Here is a 13,525-nt window from a genome sequence, read left to right as displayed (position 1 = left end):
TTTAAACAGAGAGAGAAGAAATGGGTTAAAAATTCTATATCTGAATGCACAAAGTGTCAGAAATAAGGCGGATGAGCTGGAAGCTCAGGTGCGAATGGGTAACTATGATGTTGTTGGGATAATGGAGACATGGCTGCAGGGGGATCAGACCTGGGAATTGAATGTACAAGGGTATACGTGCTATCGAAGGGACAGAAAGGTGGGCAGAGGGGGTGGGGTGGCCCTGTTGGTGAGGAATGAGATTCAGTCCCTTGCAAGGGGGGGCATAGAATCAGGAGAAGTAGAGTCAGTGTGGATAGAACTGAGGAACAGTAAGGGCAAAAAGACCCTAATAGGTGTTATCTACAGTCCCCCAAACAGCAGCATGGATATTGGGTGCAAGTTGAATAGGGAGTTAACAATGGCATGTGCAGAGGAAATGTGCAGTAGTTATGGGGGATTTCAACATGCAGGTGAACTGGGAAAATCAGGTTGGTACTGGACCCCAGGATAGGGAGTTTGTAGAGTGCCTACGGGATGCATTTTTGGAGCAGATTGTACGAGAGCCGACCAGGGTTAAGGCTATTCTGGATTTAGTGTTGTGCAATGAACAGGATTTGATAAGTGATCTTGAAGTAAAGGAGCCATTAGGAGGTAGTGACCATAATATGATAAGTTTTTATCTGCAAGTTGAGAGGAATAAGGGCAGATCAGAAGTGTCAGTATTGCAGTTGAACAAAGGAGACTATGGAGCCATGAGGGAGGAGCTGGCCAAAGTTGACTGGTCGGATTTCCTAGCAGAAAAGATAGCGGAACAGCAATGGCAGGTATTCTTGGGAATAATGCACAAGGTGCAAAATCAGTTCATCCCCCGAAGAAGGAAAATTCAAAGGGGGGAAAGTGGACACAGTGGTTGACAAAGGAAGTCAGAGATAGCATAGCATTGAAAAAGTATAACAGAGCTAAGGTGAGTGGGAAGACGGATGATTGGGAAATTAAGGAGCAACAGAACTTAACGAAAAAGGCAATACGGGGAGAAAAAATGAGGTATGAACGCAAGCTAGCTAGGAATATAAAGGAGGATAGCAGAAGTTTTTTTTAGGTATGTGAAGAGAAGGAAGATAGTTAAGAACAATGTTGGGCCCTTGAAGAATGAATTGGGAGAAATTGTTATGGGAAACAGAGAAATGGCAGACGAATTTAATAAGTACTTTGGATCTGTCTTCACTAGGGAAGACACGAGCAATCTCCCAGATGTATGGATGGGCCAAGGACATAGGGTAACAGAGGAACTGAAACAGATTGACATTAGGAAGGAAACGGTGATGAGTAGACTGATGGGACTGAAGGCTAACAAATCCCCAGGTCCAGATGGTCTGCATCCTAGGGTACTAAAGGAGGTGGTTCTGGAAATTGCGGATGCATTGGTGATAATTTTCCAATGTTTCTTAGATTCAGGATCAGTTCCTGAGGATTGGCGACTGGCTAATGTTATCCCACTTTTTAAGAAAGGAGGGAGGGAGAAAACAGAGAACTATCGCCCTGTTAGCCTAACATCAGTAGTGGGGAAGATGCTAGAGTCCATTATTGAAGATGAAATAGCGGCATATCTTGATAGCAGTGATAGGATTGGGCCGAGCCAGCATGGACTTACCAAGGGCAAATCATGCTTGACTAATCTATTGGAGTTTTTCGAGAATGTAACCAGGAAGGTAGACGCGGGAGATCCAGTGGACGTGATGTACCTTGACTTTCAGAAGGCATTCGATAAGGTACCACATAGGAGATTAGTGGGTAAAATCAGAGCTCATGGCATTGGGGAGAGGATATTGACATGGATAGAAAACTGGTTGGCAAATAGAAAGCAAAGGGTAGCAGTGAATGGGTGTTTCTCGGAACAGCAGGTGGTGACTAGTGGGGTGCCACAGGGCTCGGTATTGGGACCACAGCTGTTTACGATTTACGTGAATGCTTTAGAGGAAGGCATTGTGAATAACATCAGCAAGTTTGCTGATGATACTAAGCTGGGTGGCAGTGTGACATGTGATGAAGATGTTAGGAGAATTCAAGGTGACTTGGATAGGCTGGGTGAGTGGGTAGAAACTTGGCAGATAGCGTTTAATGTGAATAAGTGTGAGGTTATTCACTTTGGGAGCAAGAACAGGAAGGCAGATTATTATCTGAATGGTGTGGAGTTAGGTAAGGGAGAAATACAAAGAGATCTAGGAGTACTTGTTTATCAGTCTCTGAAGGTGAATGAGCAAGTGCAGCAGGCAGTGAAGAAGGCTAATGGAATGTTGGCCTTTATTACAAAGGGAATTGAGTACAAGAGCAAGGAAATCCTTTTGCATTTGTACAGGGCCCTGGTGAGACCACACCTGGAGTATTGTGTGCAGTTTTGGTCTCCAGGGTTAAGGAAGGACATCCTGGCTGTGGAGGAGGTGCAGCATAGGTTCACTAGGTTAATTCCTGGGATGTCCGGACTGTCTTATGCAGAGAGGTTAGAGAGACTGGGCTTGTACACTCTGGAATTAAGGAGATTGAGGGGGGATCTGATTGAGACATATAAGATTATTAAGGGATTGGACAAGATAGAGGCAGGAAATATGTTCCAGATGCTGGGAGAGTCCAGTACCAGAGGGCATGGTTTAGGAATTAATGGTAGGTCATTTAGGACAGAGTTGAGGAGGAACTTCTTCTCCCAGAGAGTTGTGGAGGTGTGGAACGCGCTGCCTCAGAAGGCAGTGGAGACCAATTCTCTGGATGCTTTCAAGAAGGAGCTAGATAGGTATCTTATGGATAGGGGAATCAAGGGTTATGGGGACAAGGCAGGAGCCGGGTATTGATAGTAGATGATTAGCCATGATCTCAGAATGGCGGTGCAGGCTCGAAGGGCCGAATGGTCTACTTCTGCACCTATTGTCTATTGTAAATTCTGATCCATTGTTTGTTTGTTTATTTATTTACTCATTGAGATACAGCACAGAATAGGCCCTTCCAGGCCTTCGAGCTGTGCTGCCCAGCAATCCCCTAATTTAATCTTGGCCTAATCATGGGACAATTTACAGTGACCAATTAACCTACCAACTGGCATGCCTTTGTACTGTGGGAGAAAACCCACACGGTCACAGGAGAACGTTCAGACAGCAGCAAGAAATAAAACAGAAATTAATACCATCAATGAATTGAAATTGCCAATAATCTGTGTTGTGCTGGCACATTAGCATTAAATGTATTGTCTACTCGTGATTAAAGATCCAAAGGTCACTGCTAGAAATGCTACATAAAAATAGCAGCTCACCAAAATTATTCTTTGCAACAGGGTCCTCCTCCTCTGCCAAGCAAGACACCACCTCCGCCTCCTCCAAAGTCAGCTCGAAGGCAAGCATCTGTAGATTCTGGAATTGTACAGTGATGCTCTGATACTGTACTCACTCCCAAGTCTGGCTTATAGAGTTCAATTCCAAAAGGCAGAAATTTCAGTCATTTCCATTCTTTTCTCTTTTCAGCAAAGAAACTGTACTAAATAATTTACCCCATTTGTACATACAATGTCAGCAATTGGAATTATCCTTTTTACAGCAGTAAGAAGAGAAAACCACTTTCTTCACCTGCAGATTCTGTTGCTGTAGTAAATATTAACTTTGAGTTAGCTTATAAACAGCTGAAGGTTACAGTGGAAACTTCTTTTGTGGAATAAATATTGAGAAGATTGCCAAGTGGATGAAATTTCTGCCATTTGTTTGGAAACTGATTTAAAATCACTCTTGCATTAGAAGCACAGGAATATATTACTTGCTTTATGTTTAAATAGCTTTTTGACAATTACTTCATTCTCAGATAAAGAGATTTGCTTACTTTCAAATAAGACGGGTAAAATGATCAAATTTCTGCTTTGTTTATGGGGTGTAATCATTATGTACAGAAGTTTGTATATATATATGATGCTGAAAATTTTAATACTTGTTTTATGGTGTCAACTTTTCTTACATTGGCTTAGTATAATTCTGCAAATGAATTCCTATACTAACAGCTTTTAGATTTTGAAGCTTACTGACTGTAAACTATTGTTTTTTAATTTGCTAAAGATCATGTTTTAGATTTATTTAATAGGGTCAAACATGGGAAATGGAATATGCCAAGTAATGCTAACTCTTCTACAGTTTTTTAATAATCTTATCAATTCTGAAACATAATTTTAACATTTTCTGTAATAATGGTAACCATGAATCTAGATCATTCATAATTCACAACTGACCCTATAAATAAAACAAAAACCTTAACAGTTTCAGAGTTTGAAGTGTTTATTCATAAGTAGATAATATTTACTCTATGTGCCATTAAGCAAAAAAACCACAACTGTTATTCTAGTACTTGCGAATTGGAAAATATTTCATAATTTGAAAAACCCTATATAAAATGTTTCTAGTCCTGTTATAAAAATCAATTTTTATGTGTGTTCCTTGAATTTCCAGCATCTGCAGAATTCCTGTTGTTCTAGTCTTGTTATCATTGTTCACTTGCCTAGTATGTTGGATTATGATTTTTTTCAACTCTAGAGCCTAAATTACTGATATGTACATAAGTATACCTGCAAAAGATAAATAATTTTATATTTAGAGAACATAAGATTACATGGACCTATCAGCTATAAATACAGTGGCATGCAAAAGTTTGGGCACCCCTGGTCAAAATTTCTGTTACTGTGAATAGTTAAATGAGTAGAAGATGAACTGATCTCCAAAAGTCGTAAAGTTAAAGATGAAACTTTCCTTTCAACATTTTAAGCAAGATTAGTGTATTATTTTTGTTTGGTACAATTGTAGAGTGGGAAATAAAGGAAAGGAGCACCATGCAAAAGTTTAGGCACCCCAAGAGATTTGAGCTCTCAGATAACTTTTACCAAGGCCTTAGACCTTAATTAGCCTGTTAGGGCTATGGCTTGTTTACAGTCATCGTTATGAAAGGCCAGGTGATGCAAATTTCAAAGCTTTATAAATACCCTGACTCCTCAAACCTTGACCCAACGATCAGCAGCCATGGGCTCCTCTAAGCAGCTGCCCAGCACTCTGAAAATTAAAATAAATGATGCCCACAAAGCAGGCGAAGGCTATAAGAAGATAGCAAAGAGTTTTCAGGTAGCCGTTTCTTCAGTTCATAATGTAATTAAGAAATGGCAGTTAACAGGAATGGTGGAGGTCAAGTTGAGGTCAGGAAGACCAAGAAAACTTTCTGAGAGAACTGCTCAGAAGATTGCTAGAAAGGCAAATCAAAACCCCGTTTGACTACAGAAGACCTTCAGGAAGATTTAGCAGACTCTGGAGTGGTGGTGCACTGTTCTACTGTGCAGCGACACCTGCACAAATATGACCTTCATCGAAGAGTCATCAGAAGAAAACCTTGACACAAGGGAATCTGCAGATGCTGGAAATTCAAATACACACAAAAAATACTGGTGGAATGCAGCAGGCCAGGCAGAATCGATAGGAAGAGGTACAGTCGACGTTTTGGGCCGGGACCCTTCGTCAGGACTAACAAAGAAGAGATAGTAAGAGATTTGAAAGTAGGAGGGGGAGGGGAGATCTGAAATGATAGGAGAAGACAGAAGGGTAGGGGTGGATCTAAGAGCTGGAAAGTTGATTGGCAAAAGGGATATCAGACTGGAGAAGGGAGAGGATCATGGGACGGGAAGCCTAGGGAGAGAGAGAAGGGGGAAGAGGAGCCCAGAGGGTGGAGAGCAGGCAAGGAGTTATACTGAGAGGGACAGAGGGAGAAAAAAGAGAGTGAGAGAGGAAAAAGAAGGGAGGAAAAGAAAAAAATATATATATATATAATAAATAAATAAGGGATGGGGTGTGAAGGGTAGGAGGGGCATTAACGGAAGTTAGAGAAGTCAATATTCATGCCATCAGGTTGGAGGCTACCTAGACGGAATATAAGGTGTTGTTCCTCCAACCTGAGTGTGGCTTCATCTTGACAGTAGAGGAGGCCGTGGATTGACATATCAGAATGAGAATGGGATGTGGAATTAAAATGTGTGGCCACTGAGAGATCTTGCTTTCTCTGGCGGACAGAGCGTAGGTGTTCAGCGAGACGGTCTCCCAGTCTGCGTCAGGTCTCACCAATATATAGAAGGCCGCACTGGGTGCACTGGACGCAGTATATCACCCCAGCCGACTCACAGGTGAAGTGTCACCTCACCTGGAAGAAATGTTTGGGGCCCTGAATGGTGGTGAGGGAGGAAGTGTAAGGGCATGTATAGCACTTGTTCCTCTTACAAGGATAAGTGCCAGGAGGGAGATCGGTGGGAAGGGATGGAAAGAAAACCTTTCCTGCGTCCTCATCACAAAATTCAGTGTCAGAAGTTTGCAAAGGAACATCTAAACAAGCTTGATGCATTTTGGAAACAAATCCTGTGGACTGATGAAGTTAAAGTAGAACTTTTTGGCCGCAATGAACAAAGGTATGTTTGGAGAAAAAAGGGTGCAGAATTTCATGAAAAGAACGCCTCTCCAACTGTTAAGCACGGGGTGGATCGATCATGCTGTGGGCTTGTGTTGCAGTCAGTGGGATGGGGAACATTTCACTGGTAGAGGGAAGAATGAATTCAATTAAATACCAGCAAATTCTGGAAGCAAACATCACACCATCTGTAAAAAAGCTAAAGATGAAAAGAGGATGGCTTCTACAACAGGATAATGATCCTAAACAAACCTCAAAATCCACAATGGAATACCTCAAGAGGCACAAGCTGAAGGTTTTTCCATGGCCCTCACAGTTCCCTGACATAAACATCATCGAGAATCTGTGGGATAGACCTCAAAAGAGCAGTGCATGCCAGTCGGCCCAAGAATCTCACAGAACTAGAAGCCTTTTGCAAGGAAGAATGGGTGAAAATCCCCCAAACAAGAATTGAAAGACACTTAGCTGGCTACAGAAAGCGTTTACAAGCTGTCATACTTGCCAAAGTGGGTGTTACTAAGTACTGACCATGCGGGGTTCCCAAACTTTTGATTCGGGCCCTTTTCCTTTTTTGTTATTTTGAAAGTGTAAAAGGTGGAAATAAAAAAATAATATTGCTTAAAATATTAAAGAAATGTGTCATCTTTAACTTTATGCCTTTTGGAAATCAGGCCATCTTTTACTCGCTTAGCTATTCACGGTAACAGAAATTTTGACCATGGGTGCCCAAACTTTTGCATGCCACTGTATATTGTAAAGATCATTCAGTACATTGACAAAGGCAGTAAGTACATATCTTGAGGGGTACAAATTTCAAATTATTCCCTCAATTAGCAAACTTAAGATTCTTTTATACAGGAATATAAAAAAAGCTTTTTGCTTGTCTTAACAGAGATTCATTCAAGCAGTGGATTTAAAATCATATTGAATAACTTTCAAGTTAAGGCTCAATTTACAGTCATGAAACTGAAAGTATTAGAATTTCATCCTTTAAGTTTCTGTTGGAAGAAGTTAGTACATCACAAGTAAAATCTGTGAAAGAGCATAATTGTGTAAGGTTTTAGAATGCAGTATTTTTAGAGATAAATTGTCCTGCAAATTAAGTGTTAATGAGTGAAAATGCAGGTCTAGTGTGAGTTAACACTGGCAAACTTAGTGTCACATGAACATATGTTATTTTAAGCAACTGTTACAAGATGTTATTTTAATTGCTCAACAATCTGTGGAGAGGTAAGTTAAGGAAAGCAAATAATTGTGAAGTTACAGTTGACTTTTAAAATGTTCCTCAAATAGGAAATGCAGTGTGTTTTGGTACTTGTATGAATTTAATTCTGAGAGAGACCAATGTTTTAACAAATTTTTAAAAATGTGAAATTAGTTACAAACACAAGAGATCCAGCAGGTGAGTGTGCACACACTAGAGAAACTCAGCAAGTCAGGCTGCATCTTTCGAGGTGGAAGAACATTTCAGACTGAGACCCTTCTTCTCAGTGGGCTTCAGTCATTATGGGAAGTCATGAGAAGGAAGGATGTGGAAGCATTGGAAAGGGTACAGAGGAGATTTACCAGGATGCTGCCTGGTTTAGAGAGTATGCATTATGATCAGAGATTAAAGGAGCTAGGGCTTTACTCTTTGGGGAGAAGGAGGATGAGAGGAGACATGATAGAGCTGTACAAGATAATAAGAGGAATAGATAGAGTGGATAGCCAGCTCCTCTTCCCCAGGGCACCACTGCTCAAATCAAGGGGACATGGCTTTAAGATAAGGGGTGGGAAGTTCAAGGGGGATATTAGAGGAAGGTTTTCTACTCAGAGAGTGGTTGGTGCGTGGAATGCACTGCCTGAGTCAGCGGTGGAGGCAGATACACTGGTGAGGTTTAGGAGACTACTGGACAGGTATATGGAGGAATTTAAGGTGGGGTCTTATATAGGAGGCAGGGTTTGAGGGTCGGCACAACATTGTGGGCCGAAGGGCCTGTACTGTGCTGTACTGTTCTATGTCTATGTTTCTAAGTGGCGTGCTTTGAGTGACAAATACAGTGTTGGAAAATGCATGGTCATGCACTTTGATAGTAGAAATAAATGTGCAGACTATTTTCTAAACGTGCAGCAAATCCAAAAATCTGAGATGCAAAGGAATTTGGGAGTCCTTATGCAGAATACCCTTGCAGGAAGAGTCAGTGCTGAGGAAGACAAATGCAATGTTAGCATTCATTTCAAGAGGTCTAGAATACAAGAGCAAGGATGTGATGCTGAGGCTATATAAGGCACTGGTGAGGCCTTACCTTGAGTATTGTGAACAGTTTTGGGCTCCGCATCTGAGAAAAGATGTGCTGGCTTTGGTTCAGAGGATCTCAAGGATGATATCGAAAATGAAAGATTTATCATATGAGGAATGTTTGATGGCTCTGAGTCTGCACTTGCTGGAATTTAGAAGGATGTGGAGGGATCTCATTGAAACCTTTCGAATGTTGAAAGGCCTAGACAGAGTAGAGGTGGTATGGATATTTCCCATGCTGGGGGAGTCTAGGACAAGAGGGCACAGCCTCAGGATAGAGGGGCATCCATTTAAAACAGAGGTGCAGAGAAATTTCTTTAGCAGAGGGTGGTGAATCTGTTACCACAGGCAGCTGTGGAAGCCAGGTCATTAGGTGTCTTTAAGGCAGAGCTTGATAAGTTCTTTATTGGACATGGCATCAAAGGTTACGGGGAGAAGACTGGGGAGTGGGACTGAGGAGGGGAGTAAAGGATCAGCCATGATTGAATGGTGGAGCAGACTCAATGGGCCAAATGGCCTAATTCTGCTCCTATATCTTATGGTCTCTTACTCTGAGCCATCAATAGTGATTCACTCAGAATAATACAGCGCTGACTGAGATCTTCCAATTCAGCCTGGTCCATGGGTAGCAAAGAAGAAAGAGCATTGCAGACATAGTCAGCCCCCTGTCCCACCCCGAAGTTTGTTTAGTTAAGTATCTGTTCGTAGTATGCTTACTTCTTGGGTTTTATATATCAGGGAGGTTTAACAGAGTATCTGTTCATTTAAAGTGTAACTGAAAGTATGGTGTAGTGGTTTTGGATATCTAAGACAAATACTTGTTTAACTAGACACCCAATTTAGTGTTGCATTGTTTGTTAAATAAACACCTCACACACCCATTTTTAAATCAGCGTCTCCTGTTTCATTCATCGGATAGTTATGTGGCAATGAATTCCATAGGCCAAGTGATTGGGTATGTTTAAAATGAAAGTTGATTTGTTCCTGATTATTCAGAATATCACAAGGAGAAGACAGGAGAATGGGGTTGAGAGGGATAATAAATCAGCCATGACTGAATGGTGGAGCAGAGTTGATAGACAAAATGATCTAATCCTGCTCTGTGCCGTTTGGTCTTACAGTCTTCGGGTCCGGAAAGAAAGGAGACAGAAATGAATGAGGGTTGGGAGAGAGAAAGGAGTGCAAGTTAGCTGTTGATCGGTGTGTGAATGGGGGAGGAGTGGCTGACGAAGCTGGAAGTGGTAAAGGGCTGATGAAAGAGGAATCTAATAAGAGGACAGTGGACCATTGTAGAAGGGAAAGAAGGATGGGGAAAAGAGAGCTGATGGGCAGATGAGGAGAAGGGTTGAGAGGGTAACCAGAATGGGGGAAGGAAAAAGAAAGGTAATTGCCAGAAGTTAGATAAATCAATGTTCATGCAATCAGGCTGGAAGCTACCCAGACAGAATATGAGGTGTTGCCCCTTCAACTTGAGCATGGCCTCATCATGGCAGTAGATGAGGCCATGGACAGACAGGATAGGAATAGGAAGTCAAATTGAAGTGGGTAGCCAAACAGAGATCCTGCCTTCTAAAGTAAAGGTGCTCGATGAAACAGTCCCCTAATCTGCGTGAAGAGTCATTGACAAGCTGTACTGAAAACACTGGATATGTAGACAACCTTGAAGGACTCTCAGGTGAAGGAACATCTTACCTGGAAGAACTGTTTAGACCCCCTTATGGTGGTGAGAGAGGAGATGTAGGGGCAGGGGCATACAGGGATAAGTGCCAGGAGGGAGATCAGTGGGGAGAGATGAGTGAACAAGGAGTACATGGAGCTTAGAAAAATAGAGGGCTATGGGTAATCCTAGGTAATTTCTAAGGTAAGGACATATTCGACACAGCTTTGTGGGCCAAGGAGCCTGTATTGTGCTGTAGGTTTTCTATGTTCTAAGGGAGTCACGTAGACAATAATCCCTGCAGAAGGCAGGTGGGGGAGGGAAGGACGTGCTTTGTGGTAGGATCCCTTTAGAAATGGATGGAAGTTGCAAGAAAAGATGTGCTAGGTATGGTGGCTTGTGGGGTTTTAGGTGAGGACAAAGGGAACTCTTACCCTGTAATGACAGCAGGAGGGTGAGATAAGGCAGATGTGCAGCAAAAATAGAGGAGAGACAGTTGGTGAAAGTCCTTTGAAAGAGGAGGACATCTTCGTTATTCTAGAATGGACAATCTCATCCTGAGAACAGATGTGGTGGAGACAGAGAAACTAAGAAAAAGGTTACAGAAACAGTTTATATGCAAAAGCAAACTGCTGGAGGAATTTAATAGGTCAACCCAGAGTTCATCCATCTATTTGTTTTATGTTCCAAATGTTGGCATCAACAATCTCTTGTGTTGAGAAGATCAGTGCAACATGGATCATATACAATAACCCTAGCAAGAAATGCTATAGGTTTGTGAATTTTAACAGTGTTACTGAGCAATATCTGAAACAATAAAGAAGGCCTCATGAACTGTTGACCCTCAGACTGAATAGACACAAGAGATGTGACAATCACAACAAATTAAGCTAAAAGGTCTCTCTAGGTTCTCTTTTGAAATTGCCCATGATTATTAATGGTGAATTTGTATAGATAGCCGAGAGCAGTGCCATGGTATTATGAAGCAAAAAACAAACAAACTGCAAAGAAGGTTAAGAAGGTAACACATAAAAGGGCTTCCACAACCACAGAGCGGGGTCAGGGTTTTGGAAGATCAAAGACCAGGTCTTTGATAATACTTTTGAGTGGCAGGGGTAAGATATAATGGAGAAAAAAACTCATAAGAAGTGAAAATAAGTACCCAGAGGTTATGATTCACAGGAAATCAATCATATGAAAGAGTATTGTTTGAGAGGTTGTACATTGGTGTACAAAGTATCAAGCTCAGGATTATTACTGACTACCCAAATTGTACCAGACTCCAAAAACATACACTAATGTAAGTACTCTAAAGCCTCCTTAACCATGTCTAATATTTAAAATGATCCTTGGGCATCCCAGACCCATGATTCCTCAAGGTGGAGAAATAGCTTTCAGATTAGAATTTGAAATCTATAGTTTTGTATCACGAGTACACAGCAGTTCAGCATGAACAGCAAAAGAGGTACATTACATCCCAACTTACCCTCTGGGTGCCCCAGCTGTGTCATTGTCTGCAGAACTTGCCGACTTGGAAATGGAAGCAAGTTGTCATCGATCTTGAAAGGCAACCTACAGAAGCAATCAGATATAATGATGGTAAACTGCAGAACTAGATTTTCCTAGAATAAATTATCTCTAAAATTTGTAAGATAAAACTTCAATCAGTAAACAATGTCGAAGACAGTCATTCTTACACTATCTCTGTGATCAAGAATGAATGCAAGTGATCCTGTAAATACAGAAACTCATTAAATATCATCTGCAGTAAAGTAAAATGGCTGAAGAACAGCTTTTATGATGATGTGGAAATCTTGAAGAAGGTTAGATATATCGGATCTTCTGTCTTAAACACTGGCCCTTCCTGTAACTATTGAGAAGTTCTTGACCTTCTCAACAAGGAATAATTAGAAATTTCTTCTAAAAGACTGCTTGATTAATTGGAACCAAAAAATTCAATATTTTTAGCATTTCCAGTCATGTTAAACCTTGAGCAGTCAGAACCAATTTAATGACAGTTATTTGGGAAGAGATACCAAACATCCAGCAGTAGAACTTGTCTCTAATTTATTAGAGCATCAACAGACTCACAAATGTGAATGGCTGTATTGCCCTGTGACTTGTATAACATTCAGGAAATGTGAACACGTAAAACACAATAGCTATAAGGTCCAAGGTAATGATCATTGCCACTGACCTGGAAAGTACCTTTTAAAGAAGGCTGAATTATAGACTGATGCAAAAAACAAAGACAATTACTGCAATGTTACATACGCACCTTAGTCCATGATAAAGATCTGCATATTATATTTGCTCATGGCTATTACAAAATATTTATAACAAAAATATGAATGTTTTAGATTCATAATTTTATATAATATTCACATTTATTTATGCAGAGCATATTTAACACTAATCAGCTACACAGTGATTCAAGATAATTGCGTATCAAGCTAAAGGAAACCAAATATGTTTAGAATACATTTACAAACGGATTATTTGCAACTTATTTGAACCTCTGTGAATGCTGACTGAGCTGTTACCTGTAATTAACCTTTTTACTTGTTTGTGAGATATGGATGTCACTGGCCAGGATGACTTCTAGTGTGCATCACTAATTACCTGAATTGAAGAGGCATTTAAAGAGTCAACCATATTACTGATTTGGAGTCATACTGAAACCAGATCGGGTAATGCCGGCAGATTTAATTCCCTGAAGGGCATCAGTGAACCACATTTGTTTTTATAACAGTTTGGTAGTTTCATGGTTACTGTTATTGATACTAGTTTTACAATTACAGATTTATTCAATTGTATTTAAATTACTCTGCTGAAATCTTTGAATTTTAACATATTTCCAGATTAGAGGTCTGACCTCTGGATACAAGTGCAATAATTCAACCACTATGTTGATGCAACTTCAAAGAACATAGAGGTTTCCATTTCCTTATGATATTGAAGTGGGCTATTCTTCCCCTTTGTGGGGTGGTGGAGAATGCACAGACACAGAGGAAGAATACAACCTCTCACAGAGAGCACAAGAGGTCAGAACTGAACCCAAATGCTGGAGCTGAGAGGTTCAGCTCCATTGTACCGCTCATTTTAATTTTATTTTTCAAATTATCTGTTGACATCCCCAACAACCCCTA

The 13,525-nt window shown here is 40.8% G+C and overlaps 1 protein-coding gene across 3 annotated transcripts in view; it reads left to right on the top strand.

The window, feature by feature from the left end:
- dock1 (dedicator of cytokinesis 1) overlaps window positions 1-4,270 on the top strand; it is a 555,786-nt gene extending 551,516 nt beyond the window's left edge. For all 3 annotated transcript variants that reach the window (XM_072239408.1, XM_072239407.1, XM_072239409.1), the window contains one exon: window positions 3,302-4,270. In XM_072239408.1, the coding sequence (XP_072095509.1) occupies window positions 3,302-3,394 (93 nt within the window). In that variant the 3' untranslated portion in view covers window positions 3,395-4,270. The remainder of the gene's footprint in view (window positions 1-3,301) is intronic.
- Window positions 4,271-13,525: the final 9,255 nt, after the last annotated feature.

This window comes from Mobula birostris, chromosome 21 (genome assembly GCF_030028105.1).
Source record: "Mobula birostris isolate sMobBir1 chromosome 21, sMobBir1.hap1, whole genome shotgun sequence".
Taxonomy (NCBI): Eukaryota; Metazoa; Chordata; class Chondrichthyes; order Myliobatiformes; family Myliobatidae; genus Mobula; species Mobula birostris.
Note: the sequence above shows the minus strand (reverse complement) of the source record. Positions and strands in the feature narration are given on the sequence as shown.